Source organism: Pteropus vampyrus, unplaced genomic scaffold (assembly GCF_000151845.1).
Source record: "Pteropus vampyrus isolate Shadow unplaced genomic scaffold, Pvam_2.0 Scaffold44, whole genome shotgun sequence".
NCBI classification, from domain to species: Eukaryota; Metazoa; Chordata; class Mammalia; order Chiroptera; family Pteropodidae; genus Pteropus; species Pteropus vampyrus.
In genome coordinates, this window is record NW_011888825.1 from 682,135 (window position 1) to 706,649 (window position 24,515).

The following is a 24,515-nucleotide window of genomic DNA, read 5'->3' on the forward strand; positions in this document are numbered from 1 at the left end:
TTACATAATAACCAAGTAAATTAAATGTTATATTAAATAGTTATAAGTGCTGAAGAGAAAAAGCAAAGCAGGGAACAACAATATAAAGTATAAGGAAGCAAACTTTAGAGCCAGGGAGGAGCTTTTTGATAAAGGACTTTTGAGTTAAGATGTGAAGGAAGTGAGATCAACCCCCTTTCAACCACGGGGCCTTTGCATATGTTGTCTTCCTCTACCTCTTGGACCTGATTAATGTTTCCTCTTCCTTCTAATCTTAGCTTGAGAATTGCTTCATCAAGGGAGGTCAAATTTAACTATTAATGGCTCTCACAGCACAGTGGCTAACATTTTTGATTGATGTCTGTCTTCCCCATTAGATTAGACAGTCTGTCATTTGGTTTGGTTTTCTTCCCAACTCTTGGCACAATACCTGGCACATGGGAGACTCTTGAAACATGATTCTTAATGGTTGGTTGGGTTAGTAATGAGGACAAGGTCAGGATTAGGAACTGTATTAACAATTGGGTTGGAATTTGGGTGAAGATTCAGAGAGGTGAGGTAGATTGGGGTAAGGGTGAGTCGAGGGGCAAGGAGTAGTATATGTGTGAAGGGGGATGAAAGCAGGATGGGAGAGAAGGCTGGGGATGAAGGTTAAGGGGATGAAGGTCATGCCCCCGCTCTGGGTGACTGGCAAGGCTGTCTCATCCGCTTGGCACTATGCTGTTCCCACTGAGGATGAAGCTGTCAAGATAGTCAGGCCCACCCTCCTGGGCTCTGCTCAGCTATCCTGATGACTCTTGGGGAATGCTAGGAACCTAATGATGCAAATTCCTTGCAAACTCTTCCAGCCTCCTGCCTTCTAGCCACTTCCCTTCCCTAGAGACTGTGTCCCCAGGGAGCTGCTAAGCCTTGGTGAGGAGCAGAATGGAATGGAGTGGAAATAGAGGGTCAGGGACTTGGTAAACTTCACCTCCAAGCTTCTTGGGGACACAGGGTCCTGAGGTAGAAGAGTAAGAGGCCCAGCCTTAACCTTCTACTCTAGTGGTAAGATCACTCTGTAGGAAGTAGAGAAGAGGCAAGGACACACAGGTGACCAGAGGGTAAGGTGAAAGAGGACCTTGAGAAAACAGGAAAGGGAGCTGATGGTGTAGTAGAGTTTGGGTGTCACCATGAATGGTGGGAAGGGAATCTACCACCACCCCCCAAAAGCTGCCTCTTCAAGTCATAACCCACTATCAGTAAGTCTCCCCACAGCCAGTCCCTCTCTCCCAGCAAAGAGGAGTGGTGGCTCTACTTAAGTCTGGAGTGAGAATTAGATTCCTGAGAGAAACAGGGATGGAAATGGGGATGATGGGGTTGTGAACGTGGCTAGGGACATGAAGAGGTTTAGGCATGAAGATGTCGATAGGGCATTCCCCATTACAACCAAAATGTGGACACATGACTCCAGGTAAGTGCTCACTGGGCTGAAGAACTGGTTCTCCTGGACCAGGGGTGGACCCAGAGAGCAGGAGAGGATGAGAGCTTTTGGGGTTAGCTCACAATGGTCCACCCACATAGGAGATTGAGTCTTCACTGCTGGGGCATCCCCACACACACACCTTGCCCCACCCCAAGCTCTGTAAGGCAGAGAGAAACCCCTGAAGCCCCACATCCCTGAGACGCAGATTAAAAAATCAAATCAGGTCACTTTTCTGCTTAAAACTCATCAGAGCTTGATATAGTGTTGCCCTTAGAATCAAGTCCAAGGACTTACCATGGACTACAGGACCATGTGTGACCCAGCTTTTATCCAACCCCTTGGTCACCTTATTTTAGCCCCTCTGGCCTTTCCCACATTCTTCAAACACATGCTCATCAGGGCCCTTGTGCTTACCCTGTCCTTGGTCTGTAACACCTTTCCCCCAAGCTGTCCCAAGTGTTTTATTCTTGCAATTCAGGTCTCAGCTCGACTGTCACTCCTCAGAGTGGCCTTCCCTGACCACCAGATCTAAAGTTTCCCCCACCCTCTTCCACTCCCAGTCATGCTAACACACCGGTTTCATCTCCTGAATGTGCTACAACAATCTGAAAGGAATTGTTTCTTTGTGTGTTTATTTATGCATTTGTTGTCTGACCCTCTATAAACCAGTGGAGGTTGGTATAGTGCCAGGGGAGTTCATAGCTGCTTCCCCAATGTCAAAAACAGTGTCATGAGACATGAGACAAGCAGATCCTAGAATGTAAACACCGGAGTGACTTTTCAAGTCTTCTTGTCCCTTGCATTTATCTGACAGACTTGGGCCATTGAGGCTGAAGGACTTGCTCAAGGCCAGCTGAAGAAAGAGAGCTGGTGTGCTTTTCACTATACCAGCTGCTTTCCAGACTAACCAAAAAGCATAGAGAGGTCAAAGTGGAAGCTAGAGGAAGCACCTCATTTGACAGGGCTCCAGCTTTATATGAGCCCCTTCCCCACATCCTGTTCCCAGAGGTGCCCAGAGCCTGGGCAGAATCCTACATGCTGATGGGTGTGTCTCCTCAATAAATCTCCCTCCAAGCTGGCTTTCTGGGAAACCAGATTACAGTGATCCATCCTGGGCCCTCTCTTTCTGGCTCTTGGGCATTTTTAAGATGGACATGCCTCCTAATGCTCACTTTTGTGCAGGCCAAAGAATGTTTATCCTCTTGGAGGGATAGGATGCCTGAGTGTGCCCTGACATCCCTCCAGCATATGCAGGTCCTACTGGTTTAAGTCAAAGTCCAGATTTGAAAGGTAGGCGCATCCAGCTTCTGCTGCAGTCTTCCTGGGCACTAGGGGGCACTTAGTCCTTTGAATTTGTTCTAAAATGGACAACATCTGGTGATTTGGGCTACATACTTAGGTTAGAATTTGCAAGTGAGATATCACTAAATATACCTCTTTAAGCACCATGACATGGGGATTCTCATCTCCCAAGATGCAGGTACAAGAAGTGAAATCTGACCTTTAACTGCCCCTACTTCCATCCCAGGTAATGTGACTGGCCAGAGAGAGACGATGATCAGAGTTTGGTCAGTCACAGAATTTGACACAAGAGGCAAAGGAGGTAATGGGGCTGGATCTGAGGTCTCGGGAAGTAGGAAACAAGAAAGTGTTTAGTGGCTAGAGAGAAAGGTACAGATAACTGACGTGAGGGCTGCACGAGTCTATACTTAAGGGCTGCAGGGCCAGAAGGGAGAAGAGAAGACTCCTAAGATTACCATCTGCTTCAGTCGAGATAGGCTAGATTATGCTGCAACAACAATCCCAAAATCTCAATAATTTAACCCAACAAAAGTTTCTCAGCTCTATGTCCAACTCAGGTCAGCAGGGACCTCTGCCCTGGTCAGTCCCTCAGAGGCAGAAGTTGCTAGAAGTGACATCTCAACACATGATTCTAGAACAGCAGAGGCAGAAAGAAGAAAACTCTGAAGGGGTCATGAAAGTAATTAAACGCTCCAGCCTGGAGATGACCTGCATTACTTCTGCTCATAGCTCGTTAGCCAAAACTCATCTGGGACTCCACCCACCATAAAAGAGCTAGAGGTTGAGTCTTCCATGAGTCCAGAAGAGGAACCGGATCTTAGTGGCAACACTAACAATTCTCACACCCAGAAGTTGGATTCTCAGGCTTTGCAAAATACCTACTTTTTCCTATCATCCCCTTGAATCTGAATATTCTTTCACCTCAATGAATGACACTCTCTAGGAAGTGAAAGCAGGAATGTGGTGGGTTGAACTGAGAGGTTTCCTGTCTCCAGAACTGGTGATCCAGGAACTCACTGCTGCTCCATCCTTCTCCAACCCCCTGGTACTCCATCTGCCTACATACATACACACATACATATATTAAAACAAAAACAAGATGGGAGCCAAATATATTGTTTTTTATTGAACTCACTGGGCTCAAGAGCAGCAACAAAAAAAGGAAGGGGGGTGGTAGTGTGGATGGAACAAGAGCTGGGGAGAGACCCTATAAACACCCAAGCCAGGAAGCCTGGTCCTGAGAACTGCAGCTAGAGGTCCAAGTAAGCTAGGACCTAATTCTAACTCTCTCCTTAAAGATGCTGGGATCAGAGAGGACCACATGGCAGGTCTAGGGCATACATCCTTTCTTGCCCACCTTCCAGGCTCTTCCAGAGAAGGAAGTTGGATTGGTTAGTCCTAGGCTTGGAAGAACATAGAAACAAAAAGAAAAGAAAAAAGAAAAAGAGTTTGGGAATGGGGGAGGATTGGAAAGGAGAGCTCAGAGTCCCAAGCTGGGGGTCCCAAAGGGAGTGGGTAGATTTTGACAGAAGGAAGTATGAGGCTGACCAAAGTAGGGAAAGGGGTAAATGAGGTTCCTTCCTTTTGGAGTGTCTGTTGTGCGTTTCATTTTAGTCAGCAGTTTCCCACCCTGGGCACTGCTGTACTGGTCTCTCAGAGCTAAGGGCCTACTTCATATGATGCTAGAGCCATCTTAGGTGGAAAAAGTCCCCACCTGCAGAGGAGACAGTTCAGGCTGATGGAGAACAGGGAGGGTGAAAGAGCCTGGAAGATCCGTAGAAGCTGGCCCTCCTCATGCTTGGGCCTTTCTTCCAGGGTGGTAGGAGGAGGGGATTAAATGGAAACGCTGTTCTCGATGAGGGGAGGGTCCAGGTAGGTGTAGGGCAGCGCCAGGCCCTGGTTCCGTTCCCGGATGTCCCGTGAGATCTGGGCTAGACGGCTCTGGAAGGCTGCGATGCTCCGCTGTGGAGCCTCCTCGGTGAAGTGCTGGTCTGGATAGGTGCCCAGGTGCCGCTGGAAGAAAATCAGGTGCGGGGTCAGGATGATGTTCAGGACGGGATGGAGAATAATGAGAGGAGACCACATGTGCCAACAAATACAGTCACGGTTGCTTCTAAGGACATGAATCAGCCACAGCTACTGTAAACGCAAACCCTTCAAACCACAACACCAAACCACCACTCCAGGCAACTGGCACAGAGCATCCCTGACACCCACAGCCCACGGAGTGTGGGGCCAGAAGCCTGCCAACCTAAAGTTCGTGCTCCCTCTGCTGGTAATCCTTTGCCTGTTACTATGACTCAGTTTCTGCATAAGAAAATGCATGGATTGAACTAGAAAATCTTTAAAGGTCCCTTCCAGTGTCTGATCCACTGTTCTGTGAACTAAAAGAACACAATCACATTCATAACACAACTGAAATCAATGTAAACATGCTCCAGCAAATATGCCCTATTACCTCACAATTTCACAAAAGTCAACCCCTGAAGACAACCAGGTCTGAGGTATCTTCCCAATCACCCGACATAATGAAACTTTTGCCAACACAATCGCCATCACCATACATTGTCACATTGTATATCATGGCCAACCACAATCAAGAAATATTGGGATGAACTTGAGTCGATGCCATCCTGTGGCAGTACAGGACTGCCCCTTCTCTAAAATCACATCACAACCAGTTCATGGTGTGGGCCTCCTAACCAGCTCACATTTCCCATCCAATATAACCTTCATACAATATAACTGTTGCCAATAACATTGATGTTTAAAAAATTCTTCATTTTGTTTTATTTTGCTGGCAAAGCCTCCTAAAACAGTACTAAATAACAGCAGTAACAGTGGCATTGTTTTCTTGTCCCTGACTTTAATGAGGAGACCTCATTATTATTCTACCGTAAGTACAGTGTTTTATTTTCTGAAATATACTTTTTATCAAAACTCTATAAACAAGTTTTAGTTTACTTTTTATTAGTAATGGCTGTTCATACTTATCAAATGCTTTTTCTGCCTATGTTGAGATGATTATATGGTGTGTTTCTTTTTTGACGTAACAAATAATATTGTTAGATTTCATAAGGTTGAATCAACCTTTCATTCCTTTCATTCTTAGAATAAACTAGACTTTGTCATGGTGTATTATTGTTTTACTATTTACTATTGGCCTTCATTGGCTGCTGATATATTTTTAAGATTGTCATAGCTAAGTGGAACAAGTTTATAATTTTATTTTCTTAATTACAACTAACATGTTGCAAGCACTTTACATGGATTATAACAATGGCACAACAATCCTGTAAGACAGGTACTCTTATCATTCTCACTTTATAGCTAAAAAAAACTGAGGCTTGGAGATGCCCAATTACATACCCAAGGTCACATATGTGGGACATGTAGATCTAGGATGAGAACCCTCTACCTGAGACTCACCTCTTTTCTGAAGGGCACTACATTTGCCAAATGCTGGTATCAGCGTCCCCAGTAAAACAGAACCCAGTAAAATGATTTGCGAAGCTTCTAGCCTTTTCTATACTTTCAAGCAGTTTGAACAACTTAGAAATTACTTGTTCCTTGAAGGTTTATTAGAATCTCCTTTGCAAGGGCAGAGAACAGATCCTTTACAACCTTTTCTGTTCATATATGATTTTCATCTCTTCTGGTGTTGTTTTGTTTATGTAATCATTTATTTCGTCTATATTTCCACATTTGTTTGCCTAAAATTATAAATTGTATTTTCTTCTAATTTTTTCAATCTTCTCTGTATTAATGGCTATCTGTCTTTTTTATTCCTAACATACATTTACGTTCTTTTTTCTTGATCATAATTGTCTCTGGTTTCTTACTTTTATTGTTTTTTTTTTTTTCAAAGAATCGGTTTTATGTCTTATGTCTTATGTCTTACCAAATTGACCTCCAATTTCTGAAACTATAGTGTAGCTGTCAAAAAAGCAGCACATAGAAATATGACAGACTGATTTGAAAGCCTACTTACTGACTGTGTGACCTTGGGTAAATTGCTTCATGTCTCTGAACCTGTTTTCTCCCCTATAAAATGGAACTACTATTTGCCAAACACTTATATACTAGGCACTTTATTAAGCATTTTAAATATAGCTACTTATTTAATTTGTATTTTAAAATAGTGGACATGTGATATTTGATTTAATGACTAATACATGATAGATCTTCAAGAAGTGAGAGCTGCTATTATTTGGTAGTTGTTACTACAATTTTCTAGGTTAAACTTCCCACTGGCCCATGGGGAGGGAACCCTCCACCTTCATCCTCTTGCCTACTCATCCCTCTCCACCGTGATATTGTGGTTTATAACAAGAAATATATATTTGGTCTTCCTCTTATTCCTGGCACAGAGCTCTTAAAACCCTTATAATTTCGTGATAGAATGTTACAGGTGTCTTTTGCTATTCAAAATAAGCCCCTTTTAACCTGAGTTATTGAGGTGACTTCTGGAAAGCCCCTAAGGATGGGATGCCACTGGAATCAACCATAAGATAAGAAGGTTGGAACTTACAGTCCCATCCTCCAACCTCTGGGGAGGGGAGAGGGGCTGGAGGTTAAATTAATCCCCAAGGGCCATGATTTAAACAATCATGCCTATGTAATGAAGCCTGCATTAAAAAATCCCTAAAGTACAAGTTGAGAGAGCTTCCAGGTTGGCGAACATGTGAGAGCGTGGCACACCCCTTCCCATACACCTTGCTCTGTGCAGTTTTCCCATCTGGCTGTTCCTGAGTTGTATCTTCTTATAATAAACCAGTTATCTAGTAAACAGTTTCCTGAGTTCTGGGAGTTGTTCCAGTAAATGATCAACCCTGAGGAGGGGGCTGTAGAAATCTCTGATTTATAGCTGGCTGGTCAGAAGCACAGGTGACAACCACACTTCCTATTGGCAATTGTATCTGAAGTGGGGAGTGGCAGTCTTGTGGGACTGCGCCCTTAACCTGTGGGATCTGACACTATTTCCAGATACATAGTGTCAGAATTAAGTTAAATTATAGGCCACCCAGGTAGTGTCTGAGAATTGCTTGGTGTGGGAACAACCCCCACACATTTGGTGGCCAGGAGTATTGAGTGAGAGTATTGAGAGTAGTAATAGAGTATTCTGTGAGAAGACAAAAAACAGAGTTTTTCCTTTATAAAAACAGAAGAGAATGTCTTCAAATCCTTGGGAGCTGAGACTGGAAAGAATCAGTATATAAGGGACGAGTTTCTAGCATTCCCAGGCTATGAGATGGTAAGTTAAAACTTGTTAAGGAGATAAATTATCCGCAGCAAATGGAGTCAAGCATGAGAAGTGAAGATATTCGTATAACGTCAGAGAACTTGTAAACAAGACCAGGAAGGCAGAGGCATGACTGATAACTCAATGTATAAATTGAGATGATGGTAATTGATGATTAAATGGCTGCTCCCCTATAAATCCTAGCCAACGTAACTGCCTCTTCCCTGTCATTACTGCCTCCAAATTTGCACCTCCCATTCATCTACACAGCCAAAGAAGCACTTTTGCTAAAACACAAATTTAGCCACATCACCCCAGGCTTAAAACTCTTTGGTGGCTTCTCATTGTCCTCTGAATGAATACTGTGCCTTCGCTGAACCATTTGTGATCTTACAGACACACCAGCGGACTCTTGCCTTCATTTCACTTCAGTTCAATCTTCCTTCCCTCTGCCTAAAAAATTAACCCTGCCCTTCCTTTGTCTGCCAAACTCTTACTTGTCTTACAGGTTTCAGCTTAGATGTTACTTCTTCCAAGAAGCCTTACTGGGTTCACCCAGATTCAGTCAGGTTCCTCACCTCTACCACTGGCCCATGGGGAGGGAACCCTCCACCCTCATGAGGACAGGGTTCACATCATCCCATCAGTGTCTATCACATTGCAGGTGCTCAAGAAGTACATGTTCAAATGGAATAATTAGTACATTAATAATTCCTACAGCACTGTAGTGTCCTTTTTCACGTGTGTATATATCTCCTCAGCTAGACAGTAGGATTCTTGGAAACAGAAATGCTTAACTCAACTTTATATGCCTGGTGCCCAGTACTCTGTTGACATATGGAAGGTATACATATGGAATGTTTGGATGAATGGATGAGTGGTTGATGGATGAATGACTGATGGATGAATAAATGGTTGGATGGATGGATGGATGGATGGATGGATGGATGGATGGATGGATGGATTGGTAAACTGGTGAATTGAATGGATGTTGTACCCTAGTTACTAAACTGGTATTTGCTTCAATATATGTCTCTTGGGATAATTTCCTGAAGAAACTGAAGAACACAGAGCAATTCAGCAGTGGACATAAATGCCACCGTCAGCCCCCAAGCTCCCCCTAAAATAGCTGCTACCACCACCACTGTCTAGGCCCTGCAAACCCCAATCCCTTCACCCCACCCTATATACACACCTGGTCCTTGGGCTCTTGGCTGACCAACCAGAAGAGGAGAAGGTTGTTACAGGTGACGTTCACTTCTGGGAGGGTCTCTAGGTAACTCTTCAGGGTGGTCGTCCCCTTGATCTGGGGTGGGGGCTGCCTCATGGATGATGGGGCATTGGGCATCCAGGCCCCAAAGTCATGCTGTGGAGACCCCCATCCAAGCTGAGTCAACTGGCCAGAGGGGAAGGACCAGCTCCATCAGCAGCAGCATCCCTGATACTGCCCCTACAATCCCAGGTTTTGCAGTTGGGAAATGAGGGGATTGTGGAAAGAGAGGGAGGGGTATAGGGTAGAAAGTTCTAGAAGTGGGGCAGAAGCCTGGCTCATCCCTTGTTACTCCCCACCCCAATGTTCCAGAACTGTGTAAAGTGAATCACCAAAGGAAAGAGGAGGACCCAGAGAGGAGGTAACCCTAGAAATGGGCCTTGGGCTGGCATACCACACAGAGCAATCTGATACTCCACTTGGCTGCATCCTAGCCTGACAGGAGCCCATAAATCCTACTCCCTACAAAACACCAGCTTAAGTTACCATTACAACCTTGGATCCAGCTCCACCTCAATCATCATTCAATACCAGCCTTTTACTCCACCAAGTTGCTACTCAAACCCCATCCCTAATCATAAATCCATCCCGACCCTGATCCACCCATGCTTTCAATCCAAACTCTAGCCTCGCGTGCATTGTGTGACCCAATGTCCCCTAGGCCTGCCCTCACCTGCCCACTGTTGACAGCGGCATGCTGGGCAGAGCAGTTGAAGATGATTGCAGTGAGGAACTTCACTAGCTCTTCCGAGGTGCACAGCCGGCTTGGGAAGCCTGGGTGTGGGAGGAAGGAAAGGGTGTGGATGGAGAGGACTGGATTCCTAGGGGCAGCTCTGGGCTGGGGCTCAGTACATGGGGAGAGTGAGGATGTGAGGGTTGAACAATTGGCCACCACTGTCATTAGACTATGATTAGGGTTGGGCTGAGGTTAGAAATGGTCATCACCAAGGCTCATGGTTTCTAAATGGGGTCAGGATAAGAGCTGGGTGCTGGGATCAGACCAGAAATGCCCAGCAAGCAGAGCCCACAGAGCAAGAGCCAGATTCAAGCTGACAGCCAAGCTGCCTCTCTCTGACCACCAAGGCACTTCTGTCTGCAGCCCATATTGGCACTTAATGATTTAATTCTACTCAGTTCACCAAGATTTGACCAAGCACCCAGTAGTGGATCATCAGCTACTAGACTTAGCAGCAGGAACAGACAACCAGAATGTGCTACTCATAAGTTGACAGTGATGGAAGCAGAAGGAAGCTTTAAGGCCCAGGGCTTGGCTCTTTGAGGAGAGAGCAGGCAGGCAGGCAGAGCACTGGGGCTAATCTAATTGGGGGCACTCCCCCGGAGGAGGAGAAGGGGCCTCCCTGAGTAAGAGTGAGTGAGCTTTGAATGGAAAAAAGATGACAGAGGAAGACATTTCAGCTCTTGGCTCTCTTCTCTCTGTACCTCACTGGTCTCATTCAAGTTTACAGTTTTAACCACCTCCCACTGGCTGACAAGTTCACATCCCTGGTTCCCGCTGGCCCCTGAACTCTAGACTCAACAATGGGCTTAAATCTGCAGCTGCTACCTGACAGTCCCACCTAAGTGTCTATGAGGCATCTCAAACTTAACATCTGCAAAACGTAATGCTTGACTACCTACCCCCACACCCATCCCTCCCACAGTGGTCCCATTTGATACTCTTTACCCTGTGCACTGCTCTTTTTATTTCATACCACAAATATCAGCAAATACTTCCAAAAGTTGATTTTATCTCATTACCTCCAAACTCCGCCCCTACCCAGTCTCCATCATCTTGTTCCTGGATGAATCTGACTGCTTCCACCCTTATCACTGACAGCCGAAGTGAGTGATCCTTTAGAAGCATAAATCCAGTTATGTCACCCCTTGCTAAAACCCTCTAAGGGCTCCCCATCTCACTTACCTCACCAAGGCCCTGCTTGATCTGGCTCTGACTTCTTCTCTGACCTCATTCCCTTCTCGACTTTTTCCCTCTCACTCTAGTCTAGCCACATAGGCCTTCCTGATATTCCTCATGCCACCCAGGATGCTCCCACCTCAGGGCATTGCTCTCCCACCTCTGCCTTCATGCTCTTATGTCAGCTATCCACAGAACCAGCTCTCTCACTTCCTTCACATCCCTACTCAAACATCGCCTCCTCAGAGAGGCCTTTTCTGACCACCTATTGGAAATTACACTCTCACCTTGACACATTTAGTGATTTCTGATGCCGTATCATTCTTTTTAGCATTCATAACCACCTGACATATCTGTTTGTGATCTGTATCTCCCCGCAAGAATGTTAAACTCCATAAAGGCTGGAATTTTTGTCTGTCATATTCACCTAGAAGAATACTGAATACATATTAAGAGCTCAGTAATGACTGGTTGAATGAAGTGAATGCTTGAGAGGGTAAGAAGCCACAGTGGGAAGGAATGGGGCATAAACAAGGTGAAGGGTCAAGGAGGGTACTTCTTAGGGGTGAAGTTGCAGCAGTGTGCCAAGCCAGGTGGTTTATGGGCACTATTTCAGAGGATTACCAAGGCAGCACTTCACAGGCTTGGCAGGCAAGCATCAAGAGGCTGGGAGAGGTGAGACTGGTTGAGAAGCAGCTGCCACAATGCAAGAATAGAGGACTGAAACTAGGGTTGTGACAGTGAAAAATAACAAGAATAGGGTTAGCCACCCAACTGGATTTAGGAAGAGAGGAAGGCAGAGGGGAACATGAGTCAAAGATGGCTCCAAAGTTTGGAGTCAGGAAGACTGGAGAGAGATTGATGCAACGGAGAGGTTTGGAGGAAAGGCTGGAGGAAAGGTTTGGAGCAGACAGAGAGGTTTGGAGGAAAGGCTGGGTATCTGACTCGGGGTGTGTAGGAATTTTCTGAATGTTCTGTTCGTGGTTGATAGTCTAACCTCGAGGGCTGAGAATAATAAAAAAGTAAAGCAGTCAGATCACCTATGGGAATTTTTCTATAGCTCATGATACTTTTTTCCCTTAAAATATGTAGCAAAAGGCATACTGACTAAGGTTAATGAATTTCACCTTAAAACATATGAATCTAGGATAAGTTTGTATTGGTCGGGAGAGATGTTTGTCAATTTGAAGAATGTTTTGATGTGTTAAATCAGAGACAAGTTTAATAAAGTAAGATAGGAGAGTTGAGCCAAGAGTAATTATATCCCCCTCTGGGTCTTAAATAGGAAACAGACAACCCCAAAGAGAACTGCCTCCAGAAAGAGGAGTAGTCAGAATCAGAACTGCCCATGATTAACAACAGTAGGCTTGCAAAGCATAAGGAGGGATCACCCTTTATAAGATCCAAAAGTGATCTGGCTGTCACTGCCTTTACCGAGAAATCACTCTTGGTATCACTAGTAGTGAGACAACCTGATATATGAGCCTCCCAAGATGATGCAATGTGGAGAACAGAGCATCACCTGAGAAATAGTCTTGCCAAAAGTATTTAACCTTTAGACATTACTTCCTTTAGATATTACAGGGGCTAGAGGAACAAAGAGAATGACATTATGAGGAAGCAATTAGATAAATTCAGAAGGTAAGACATTCTGTGGAACTAGTCCTGGCTTTTCAATAGTTCTTGTCAGATGCCATGTAATTTAAAAAGGGAAGGGGGATGTTGTCCTAAATTAAGAGACTTTAGAGTCAAAACAAATATATCATGTGGTCCTTGACTGACTCCAGAATCAACAGAATCATCTAAGGGAAAATGAGACAAATGAGTAAATTTGAATATGGACTAGGAAAGGGCAATATTGAAGATTATTGTCAATTTGGTTAGTGTAATGACAGTATTGTGGTTGTGTAGAAAAATGTCATTTTTTGCAATGCATATTGATTAGGAGTAAAATATGAAATATTATATAATTACTTTAAAAGACTGGCAGTAAATAAAAGCAACAGATTAATCAGATATGGTAAAGATGTTAGCAATTGTTGAATCTGGGTGGTGAGTAAATAGGTATTCATTACATTATACTCTATTTCTCTATGTGTTTAAATATTTTCGTTTAAAAAAAAAAGCCTTGGAGCCAATTATAGGTAGGGCTGCAAAAGCTGTTCATTCTATTTGTGGGTGACCTGAGGCCATTCGTCCTCCCAGGATCTCCCCAGACAGGAACTCCTCTGGGTGGCCACCAGAAGCACTAAGTCAGCTAAAAGCCACATCCCTGGTGAGAGGAGATGTCCCAGGCAGTGAGTCTTCCACCCTTGGGCCAGGGCTGGGGGAACTGGAAGGTGGACATTTGTGCCACTTTGAGCTTTTCCTTCTCTTCCACTACACCCAGATATAGAGGCCTCATCTGCATTTTCCAGAGCCTAATGTACAGACCACAGTACAGCAGCACTAGGGAAATAGGCTATGAAGAGTAGCAATGGGATGTATAAACCAAGCAAGGCCTAAAGTCCTTCTGTAGTGGGATGACTTATAGTTTTCATGTGCTGGTCTGAAGAGTGACTTCGAGACAGCTAACGAGAAAAGTCTTTCAGGGAATGGGAAGTGGGGGATTTCCAAGCATGGAATCATCTACAAAGGAGAAACAGGAGAAAGGATTATTCCATTAGGGAGGGGTAGAGAGAGGAGACAGTGATACAATATAAGCCAACAGCTGGGATGGGGAGACGGCAGGGATCTGGGAAGAAGTGGGAGGTTCAGAAGAATGTGTTCTCCCTGGAGCTAAGAGAACACTTTCAGAAAGGTAGGGTGTCTGGGCACCTGCTTGGCACTGAGGTTTAGCAAAGTAGGTCTACCAGGGGGCTACTGGTGTTGGTGGGCCATAAAAGCCTCTCAGCCAGTGTCAGAAGAGAGAGGAAAGTTAGGGTTAGGTGACAGGAGTAAATAAGGAAGAATTAGGCAGCAGCAAACCACCCCACTCCTTGAAGCCAAAGGAAGTGAGAGGGGTTGATGGCTGGAGGGGCCACCTGGCAGGATAGTCATGAGATAGTATGAGAGAGGGTTCCAGAATCTTTTGTGTTTGAGGCCAGAGATGGCTCCTATCACATGATGTGACACATCCATAGAGCTCAACAAGCAGAAGTGAATGGGTGGGCTCGGGCTTGTGAAAGTCTAGAAGGGACCGGAGGGGCACAGGGTTGTGGTTGAAAGCAAGCACTTTGGAGACGATGGGAGCTGGCTCTGGATCCTGCCTCTGCCACTTGCTGCGTAGCCTTCTTTGTGCCTATTCCTCATCTATTCAGTGGGGCTAATAATAGGATATACTTCAAAGGCTGATCAATAAATAGGAACTGATTAATGGTGGGGCCAGGAGGAGTACTAGGTCATTGGAAGATTATGGTTGGAGGATACCTGAGCTTTCCCGGCCCAGAAACGCCCGAACAAAAATCTCGTTGACCCAGGCTTGCAGCTCCGAATCCTGCTGCACAGACGCATCACTGGGATAATAGTAGCCCACGATTTCTGAGACAAAGCTGCAGGAAAGAGATGCCCATGCCATGGTGGTGACCTTAGGCTCAGGTCTGGCCAGAAAACCAAGGTCTACTGCCACTCAGGCTGGGAAGAGCCAGCTGGTCACAGTCCACTGAGAGTTCACAGGAGTTCAGTGAGGACTCTCAAATGCAGTTGGAACATGAGTGCCTAGGCTTCTCTCAAGTCTCACCCCCACTTCTGAGTCATGGGTGCTCTGGGCCTTCTTCTTGCACAGGCGGGCAAGAGAGTATAGAGGAGAGCCAGAAATGCTGCATCCCCTCCCCACTCAGCACCCTAGAGAAAGGAAGACCTGCCTGCCTGGAGGCCCCAGTCTACGTCTAGATGTTTCACCTTCTCTGGGCATCCTGTCCTTCCCGTCCCTCCCTCCACTGTGTTCACACATAGCCCAGCCCCTCCAGCCCGAAGCTCCCATTTCACAGGAGACCCCAACCCCAACTCTCACCCTTGGGAGTGCTCCATGCTTGGGCCGGAGAACACCTGGAACCCCCAGCACTAACCACCCTAGTCTGCATGAGCACAGAGGTCCACACTGCCCCTGGGCTAGGAGGAGGCCCTGTTGGAGCCAGATTGACTACAGTGTCCCAGGCCTATACCTTTCAATGGCTGCCCAGATCTTCAGACCATCATCTCGGTAATGGTAGTTGGGAATGGTCATGACACCGCGGGCCCGCAGGCTGTCCGGGAGGCAGAAATTGGTGTAGGTGAAGTGAGCCAGACCGGTGCTCATGAGGTAGAGGAGGCCTTGTCTCCCTATGGACGTGACCTGAGGACACATCACAGCTCAATTCCCAGGCCCTCCCATCCCCAACCCACTGCCTGGGGACGAGATGGGACAAGTCACTCAGAGGAGGGGATTTTTCAGTTAATCAGGCAGTCCAAGACCACAGATCAAACACCCATAGGGGCCTGACATGAGCTGCGCATATTGCTGCCCTACATGCATAGGAGGTAATCCTTAAGTATTTGGTAACTGAAAGAATGAACTGTTGCTAGGAAGGCAGAGAGACAAGAGCGGGGCTTGGCGCAGGGTCAGCAAGGAGCTGTGCTTAGGCGGAGGGTGCCCCATCCACCTCAGAGTATTTGGAACGGGGTCTGAGGGGGTGGGGCCCTTGGGCGTGATTGGTGGGCGGGGACAGGATTTGTGGGCAGGGCAAATAGGAGACTTGCGGGGAGGGGCGGGGCTTGCGGGAACTGGATGACAGAAATTGTGGAATGGGATTGGAGGCTCAACAGGCTTGAAAACGGAGCAAAGTGTATTCCGGGGCCGTCCCTCGGAAACTGGGTGGGCGGGGGGCTGGGAGGCTGCACCTTGTCCACCAGGCCCTCGGGGTTGAGCAGCGTGGCGCGGGCGATGGTGTTCACCTGCAGCGTGTAGCGAGTGTGGGGAAGCAGGAGCTGCGAGTGGGATGAATTCACAGGAGCCGAAGGTCAGGGGAGAGAGCCACCCTGGCACCGCTCCCTCTGGCCCCTCCCGGGGGTCACACAGACCTTAAAGATAGGATGACAGAGCGGCAGCTGACGCAGCGTGGCCATGGCGAAGGCCTCGCACAACAAATGTGTGCACAAGAAGTGCGTGTTATTCTCGTGCACCAGGAACTCAGAGTTGCGCACCCACGTCTTAGCCAGCAGCCAGTCCCAGTCGGAGTCAGTGGGCAAAAAGATGGGGCTGTCGGGCCCCGGGATCTGGCTGAGCTACATTCAAAAATAATAGGGGAGTCAGGCTCAAGACAGCCAGTGTGCCCCCTGAGACTCCGCCCCCGGAAGTCCCGCCCCAGGCTCACCTGGATGGCCAAGGGCATTAGCGACCCCTCCGGGTTGAGCCACAACAGGCAGAGCGGGGCGGCCACGTACTGCTGGCGACCGTTTAAGCAGTGGACAGGGGCCTCCGCCAGGATCCAGTAGTCGGCTAGGAAGATGTGCCCCCTCTGGGGAAGGCGCAACAGAGCTTCAGAGTACCCTTCCCGCCCGCGCTCCACTTTCCTCCCTGTTCTCTGCCCACTCCTACCCCAGCACGGGCCTCAGTAAAGCTTAGCGCCTGCACTAATGGCCAACACTGGGTACCCCACCCTTCCCAGAATGTCCGGAATGAGGTCCAGCAGAGTCCCTTCTTGTGCAACCTCTCACCTGGCTTCCCAGCTTGGACAAGCCAGCACCCTCTCCCCCTCTACCCATATCTGGTCCTTCCTATTCTCACCACAGATGACCTCAGTGTATCCGACAACAGCAAAATTACCAAACACATCTCCAACCTTCTGCAGGCTACCTGAGGGGATTGGCTGCCCCAGAGAGACTGGATCATCAACTTCTCCCACACCCTCCAAGCTCCTAGTTCCGCATGATTGTTCCTGCTGTATCTAGTGGCACTGCCTTCGGTGTGTCCTAAAAGAGCTTTCTTCCGGCCTCAGCACTCAGGATCTTGGAGGCCCCAGAACAGAGGCAGAGCCTCCTCCTCCAAATTGTCCTGTTCATTCTTATCTCTTCAGTGAGCCCTGGTCATTCAAATCATTTTACCAGACGCCATGTCAGGCCTCAAGCCATTCCAAGCCCCATTTAGCCCTCATTCACATCTACCATACTCAAAAGGTACAGAGTCAGGACTGCTCAGAAGATTAGGCCTGCAGGCTGGATGCAGCACCAGCCATCCCATCCTTACCCTTTGCACCAATCCTTTGTCCATAGTGGCAACTCACCCACCTCTAGCTCAGTCTGCAGGCAGGTGCCAGGTCCCAGCAAGTGGGCCACCATGTCATTGGTGACAGGCAGCTTGCTGGGCAAGCTGGAGAGGCAATGGAGCATGACAGGATTGACGCCATTCAGGTACTGGTACCCAAAAAAGTGGTCCTCACACCAATGCTCTGTTACATACTCTAGGGTTCAAGAGACAGGAGATGGTTGGTCTGGAAACTGCTTCCCTAGATCCTGCTCCTGCCCAGGCTTTTGTTCATCACTATGGTTTAGGTTTTCCTCACAGCAACCCTATGAAGTAGGTATAATTCCATCTTCAATTTAACACTGGACACTGGGAGTCAAAGAGATGGAGTAACTTGCTCAGTTAACTGGCAGAACAGGGATTTGGACCTAAGTCTAGCCTCAAAGCCCAGAACTATTGGCGGGGGTGGGGGGGGCAGGGGGGAAGGGGGGGTATAGTTAGAAGAAAAGAGGCTGGTGCCCCTGAACAGGATCAGGACTCCCTTAATGACCTTTGATCTCTCCCAGGCAAGTGTAGTATCTATCCATCCTCACTCCCCTATTCTTGTGTCTTCTCAGAGGAAGGGGAGATGTGTGGTCCTAAGGGCAATCTGTGAAACTGCTACCAGTGAAACCAGGAGTCCCTCCCACTGGAACCCAGCATGTCTCTGAGAGAGCTGGAGGAGAGTGCTTTCCTAGGATAAGCAGGGGGTCTGAGCATGAGGTAGAGTGGAGGATGAACATCTCCTGCCTTGCTCTGCACACCTGAAGTGAAAGTCTTGTGGCACCAGAAGATATTCCGGATGTCATCCAGCTTCTTCCAGGACCCCTTTCGGTCTATCAGTCCTCGAAGCTTCATGCCCAAGGACCTGAGGAGAAGGAAAAATAAGGGTGGGGCCTGAGGCTGCCAGGGCACTGCGTCCCCAGCCTAAAGGCCCGGAGGAAACTGACAAGGTCAATGCCCAGAGCAGAGTGTCCAACAGTCCACATAGGAGAAAAAGTCTAGTGGCCAGCTGAGGCTTTGTAGGGGTGGCTCCACATGTGTATGCAGAGGTGGCACACGTGGCCATGTGGTGCAGAAAAGTAATCATCATTGGCATTTTGGGCTGCTTTCTCCAAGCTTCTATCTTGTTATAGATCTTCACTGGCTCTCCTTTTCCTACAGAACAAAGCCCCAACTGCTAAGGCTGGCTAGGAATCTTCCTGCCAGCTGGTTTCTATCAATCTTTCTAGCTTTTTCTCCCACCCTGTGCACTAGACAAGGCTAACCAGCACCTCTTTGCTAAATACAACCAGAGATATACTTTATACCCTGGACTGATAATGGTGAGATTAGCAACCCAAAGGACATGCACTTTTCACTTTGTGGATGTCTGTACTGTTTGAATATTTTTTACAATAAGCATATATTATTTTATGATCAGAAAAAAATGTTTAAAGTTACATGCTTTCCCTCCTGTCCAGGGATTTGCTCAAGCTATGCCTCTTCTAGAAAGCCATCTTCTACATCTCTACCTACTATCAAATCTATCTGTTCTGTGTGCATTTTACATGCAACATCCTTCATGAAGCATAGTCTGATCACTCCCAAATGCATGCCTCTTGTGTATCTTTCACAAAATTCGTATCACTCCCTTTGTTACATTATAAACCCAATGTACTCATATCATTTCCCATTATACTACGGGCTCTTATGGCCATGACTTGGCTCTGTATGCCCCAACATACCTAGTTCATAATAATCATTCACTAACTGGGCCAAGTCAAACAGAAGGGAATGCAGGCAGGTTTGTGGCAACTGGTCAACAAGGTAGGCTGTGTAAGAATGCTGATGTGCTGTAAAGAGTGTGGGTACCTGGAGAGGGCAGAGGGCAAAGGGGAATTAGCAATGTGACAAGCCCAGGGACAACTTCCTGTGTTCTCACTAAGCCGTTCACTCCTCCTTCCACATGCATTTGCTGAGTGCCTGCCCAATCAGGACCCAGGGGATGGGAAAAACTGGGTAGGAGGAGGCAATAAAGGAGAAAGAAAGGGCTTTCCTTTTTCCAAGGGCCTGTCACAAATGTCCTTCACAACACCCCGTAGTAGCCCCACATAAAAGCCCAACTACTGTCCCCTCCTTTCCATGAGTACTTGGACAGCTGCCAAATGCTGGCTCCCTCTTACCACTGGCCCTTCTGTGAGCCCCATGCCAGCTGTCCTGGTGGTCTCCCAGGCCCTCCCCTGGCTAGACCTACATATCCATCTGGGGACCAACTCAGATGACTCTACCTTCTGAGATGCTCCTTGGGACCCTTGGCCCTGCCAGGGCCTCTCAGTGGGCCCTTGTCCTAAAGCCTGAGCCACCTGAAGCCTGCCTGCTCCAAGCTACCACAGACACTCTGGAGTCTCCTCCAACCTTTGCACCCCCTCTCACTAGTCCTTCTCCAAAAGAATCATTCTGGCACAGAGGCCCAGAAGATGATAAGCCAGCTCCTTGCCCTGGCCTCCTCCGGGCCTTCTAATGCAGCCACTGTACAGATGACCAGCTGATCCTCCCACTCCTCCTGCTAAGGTGACCTGGGTTTGCCAAAAACTCACCCACTCTCACCTTCCCTTTCCTCTCCCTAGCTCAAAGACTGTGTCTAAGGAGAGAGGGAGAAGAGCCTGAGGGGCAAAGAGAGGGGAGACTGGGGGCAGGGAGAGAGGAAACTGAGGCAGAGATGTGGCTGTGCATTAAAAGGACAGAGGCAGACAGGAGAGAGAACAGGAGTACAGAGAGGGCAGTTGCCTCACACAGGGATGGCATTGAAGATCAGCGAGGTAGTCTTGGTGGCTGAGTATCGAATATTGGGCTCCATGTGCAGCAGGGATGGGATGTCAATTTTCATGGGGAAGCCAGGCAGGTACCGATTCCCACTGCTGGGGGATGGGAGAGAGTAGGGGAAGAAGAACAGAGAACAGTCAGAGACCTTAAGCTCACTCTCCTTAATCCCTTTCCTCTCTCCTCCCCCAGGAGAAGAAGAAGCCCCAGGCCTCCCTTACTCTGAGCTCTTCCACTGCCCTGTCCTCCTCCTCTCTACTAGGGACCTGGGCCACCCTTGCCCATTTTGCTCCTGACGCTTAAATTAAATTGCACTTATCATGACCCCAACTTCTCTTTCCAGGTGGTCTGGGTTCCATCCTCCCAATGGATCCTTCACTTCGTATCCCTCCACCTTCTTCCCAAGCCTGGGTCCTCCCTCACTTGTCATCTTGGTTTGCACAAGGCGTTGTCTTGGTCAAGGCAAATTTTTTGTCTGACTCCATCTCCTCAAAGCAGCTGACGTCCACGATGCCAGGGTAGCCAGGGGCATAGACTTTCCAACTTTCAGGGGAAAGAGTTTAGAGGTGGCAAGTCAAACTTAGGGTATACAGAAACCTTAACTTTTAAAGATATGCTTTGAAAATAAAACTCCTAGAAAACACCCACTTTCTGGGTAGGTGACAAAGAATCAGAATCTTCTCCCTGAGGCTTCAGATCAGGGTAGCATTTGAAGACGACATAAATGTCCAGGCCTGGTTTAGAGTAGGGTTTGTGTTGGGAGTAAGATCATAACTATTTCGGGGGTGAGGCTAAGGATGGGCTGGGATTCCTTCAATATTAAGGCTATATGTGACATCTGGGTCACATCAAGGACAGCTAGGGATGAGTATGCATTCACTAATGATATTGGGACAATTATTGGTACCGATGTTCTGGGTCTGAACTCAAGGTCAGTATTAGATTGAGGTTTAAATAATGGTCCTGATCGTAGTTTGGCCCACAAAGTTGGAACTGAGGTCAGAGCTAGTAACAGGGTGATTAAGTCTGAGATCAGAATAATGATGGAGAAAGAAGTCAAATTACGTCACCCTCACCGGTAGCATTCCTGTCGGGCCTGGAGTTCCCGTTTCCTGTGGTCCAGAAGGAGGGGAAGGGAGTCCTGACAAATAGTTCTTGCTGTGGGGAATGAAAATTACTCATCATATAAGTCTTCATTCAAATAACATCTTCTCCAGCAAAGCTTGCTTGAACCCCCTAACCCTTGAACTCAATCCCTCAGTGACATGGATGCCCCATATTCTCTGTGCATTCATCAGTAGAAGGGATTCAGGACAACCTTACCTCCAAATTATAACAATCTACCTAATTGTTTGCATGTATATCTCCTTCCCAAGACTATAAACTCTTTCCAGGCAGAAGTCACATTGTATTCATTTTTTTGTATTCCCAGCATCTAGCATTGTGCCTGGCACTGTGCACATGGCATGCGCTTGACAATATATTTGTGAATGAATATATTTTTTGAAGTGATGAATGGATTACTATTATGATAGATAAGGGTTCAGAGTGAGGTCTATGAATAACTCACTGTGGGCTGAGGGATAATGTTCACTCACTTCACCCTGACCTAGAATAGCATCTCTCACCCTTAAGACTCATCTCAAACCTTAGAGTAACCCTAGTCTTGCCTCTTCAGATCAGACAGCTCAGGAGATATGAGAGTTCAGAGGCTGAAAAAGCTCAAGCCCAGTGTTCTTGAAAGGCCCCCAAATTCAATAAGAAATCCTAACAGCACCTCACTGGAACTTCATCCACACCAGAAAAGCTGGTAGTAGTTGACAGGGCCTTTTTAGCTAAATTCTCTCAACATTCAGGGCTTCTCTACCTGTTGAAATCCAATTACTCAGCTTGCAGGTTAGTTCCTCTATGGGCTCCAGAGGAATTCACTCTGGGGAAGTACAGGGAGAGTCAGCGGAAAGCAAACGGCCATCTGTGTGTGCTTGTGTCTGTGTCTGGGTGGTGTGAGTGTATATGAGTGCATGTCTAGTCACTGTGTCACCAGAGGGGTAAATACTGCCCAGAAAGCCCTTGAACTTCAGAGTCTTAGAGGCTCACTTTTTTTCAGAAAGCATCTACTTGGGAGCCCTGACTTCCAGTTACCCTAACCCCAACCCTGTTCCCTATACCCTGGGCTCTGGGAGACATCACCCCTAGTCCCAACAGACTTTCTGCAGCACAGGCCAGCCCCTGACTCTGGCCTACCTGTTCCTGGTCGTAGCTCTGCGGTGCAGTAGCCCTCAATCCACTGATAGCAGGGGAAGTGGGAAAGGGTACCATCAGGGCCAGTGACACAGATGTGGCTACAGTACCAAGAGTCCTTGGGGAAGAAAGCATAGCGTTCCTTATGTAGACGCAGCAGCAAGAGCTCACCCAGCTCCTCTGAGCAGCGCACCTTGTACTTCTGCACCTGAGGACCAAGAGAACAAGCAGGTTAGAGGCAAGGAACTGCCAAGACTGTCCTTGCACTTTGCAAGGTGCATTTATACCTACATCTATTCTGGCATAGAAACCTGAGCTACTGCTAACCCGTGTGGTGCCTCTGTGTGAATCAGAAGAAGCCACCTCTTCATCCAGGCAGAAGCAATCACAGCTACCATAAGCAGAGTGAGTTCTGGATTTTACTAGCCCACTTGGGGGCCCACTCCCCACTCCCCCCAAGACCCACCAGCAAACAATCCTGAGGCCTGGCAGAGGCAGGCAGATCCTCTCCAGAGAAGAGGAAATCCAGACTCAGGGAGTTCAAGCTACTTGCCCAAAGCCCACCTTCAGTTATGAGAGGAGAAGCTAGGAAGTCAGCAAAATTCTTCTGACCTCCTGCCCAGGGCTCCTTAACAGCCCTGCCTGGGTAAGGTTTATCATATCCAGGAAAGACAGGGACTAGAACAGGGATGGTGAGGAGGTCAGGGCCGGCATCTAGATTTGATGAGCCCTGAAGGGAACATCCTCCCCTCCTTCAGGGTCCTCTGCCCGCCCTGCACCTCAGGGGTCGCTCCTCCCTCTCTGTACTCACCGATCCAGGAGTGAAGTCCCTGCCCGGGCGATCCAGCAACTGCTTGGGGCTCTCACCACACGTGCCCACCAGTATGACGGAGATATTGTCCAGCGTGCCGGCCCCCAGGTAGGGACCAGTGGTCACACGCACGCGGTAAACGGCCATGATGGGGGAAAGGAGGGACGCCCCCACCCCCGGCAAGGTTAGCCCCAGCAGCAGCTGGCCTGGAGGTGAGCCACAGGCCCAGCAGGACTGAGTTGCTGGGCTCTGAGCCACTGGGTAAGGGATATAGGGGGCTGGGTAGGCCTCTGAGGAAAGGCCAAGCTCTCTCTGGGATGATCTCTCTCTCCCGAAGCTCCTGGTATCTGCCCTGGCTCACTGAGGGTTCCCTCACCTCGCCCACACTTGAACCCTAATAATTGCTTGCTTGCTTCTGGCACAGCCAGTCCCTCTGGCTGACAGGACAGGACTCACCCAGATGGATATCAGGAGCCCTCGCCCCATTGGGAAGGGAGGAACCAAGTGCTGAGAAAGAGACAGTAGGTGATGACTGTATGATTGGGACATTGCCCTCCTGCTGCTCAGGGGCCTTATTGATGGTCTGGGGCCCTTGTTCATCTGCCCACGTCCCAACTTCCCCACAAGACCCTTTCTTCCTCTCTCAACCACAACTCGGCACAGAGCACCCACATTCCTACTTGTGAATCATCCATATGAATCATTTTATACAAGTCACACTCAACCATAAATCACGCGCGATTACAGCCACACGCAGGAGAGTCGCACACCCAAACCTGAACACTGCATGGGGGTCAGAAACAACTCTCCTGTTACCCCGTACACTGCACCACCATCCCCACTCCTGACCCACTGTGTCCCTGATCTTTGGCACGCCCTATCTCAATCTCTCCTTTTCAATGGAGACAGTCAGGGGACCGAAGTGGACTCGGGCGTACTTCTTCTGAAGGTCCAAAGTGGCATTCTTTACACTCCCGGCCTGCGCTCAGCTTTCCGGCGGGTGGGCCGGAACGAGGGTGCCAGAGATTTAGGTGGTCCAGATTGGGAAAGGAACCTTCTGGTGGTGGAAGCCCGTAACCAGCAGCGGCCCCGCGCGGCCAGTCCTGGCACCGCAGCGTCTCAAACTTGGCAGGAGCTGTCTTCGAGAAAGGCCGGATAAGGAGCACGATAAGCAGTCTCCCGCCTTTTCCCGCTTCTTCGGGATCTATGCCTGAGTCCTGTTCTCCCATATATAGAATTCCCTGGCTGTTCTG

General features: G+C 48.0%; 1 protein-coding gene across 1 annotated transcript; it reads right to left on the bottom strand.

Moving 5' to 3' along the window:
• Window positions 1-3,844: 3,844 nt before the first annotated feature.
• ALOXE3 (arachidonate lipoxygenase 3) lies at window positions 3,845-24,287 on the bottom strand. The gene is made up of 15 exons (XM_011358907.2): window positions 23,263-24,287; window positions 22,455-22,659; window positions 21,287-21,368; window positions 20,634-20,753; window positions 20,183-20,308; window positions 18,173-18,276; window positions 17,414-17,586; window positions 16,501-16,644; window positions 16,208-16,411; window positions 16,028-16,114; window positions 15,313-15,482; window positions 14,579-14,700; window positions 9,929-10,029; window positions 9,181-9,351; window positions 3,845-4,756 (listed from the first exon to the last, which is right to left on the bottom strand). Exons 1-15 carry the CDS (start codon window positions 23,407-23,409, stop codon window positions 4,577-4,579), a joined length of 2,136 nt encoding a protein of 711 aa, XP_011357209.1. The 5' UTR covers window positions 23,410-24,287; the 3' UTR covers window positions 3,845-4,576.
• Between the last annotated feature and the right edge of the window lie 228 nt (window positions 24,288-24,515).

Bases quoted from the DNA above. Each gene is read 5' to 3' on its own strand.
- ALOXE3 (XM_011358907.2), bottom strand. From the start codon at position 23,409: ATGGCCGTTTACCGCGTGCGTGTGACCACTGGTCCCTACCTGGGGGCC. The intron at 20,309-20,633 runs GTGAGGGAGGAC...CCCATCCCCCAG, and splicing joins TGTGCAAACCAAGATGACAA to CAGTGGGAATCGGTACCTGC. The intron at 16,645-17,413 runs GTGGGTGAGTTG...CGCCTTCCCCAG, and splicing joins GCCTGCAGACTGAGCTAGAG to AGGGGGCACATCTTCCTAGC.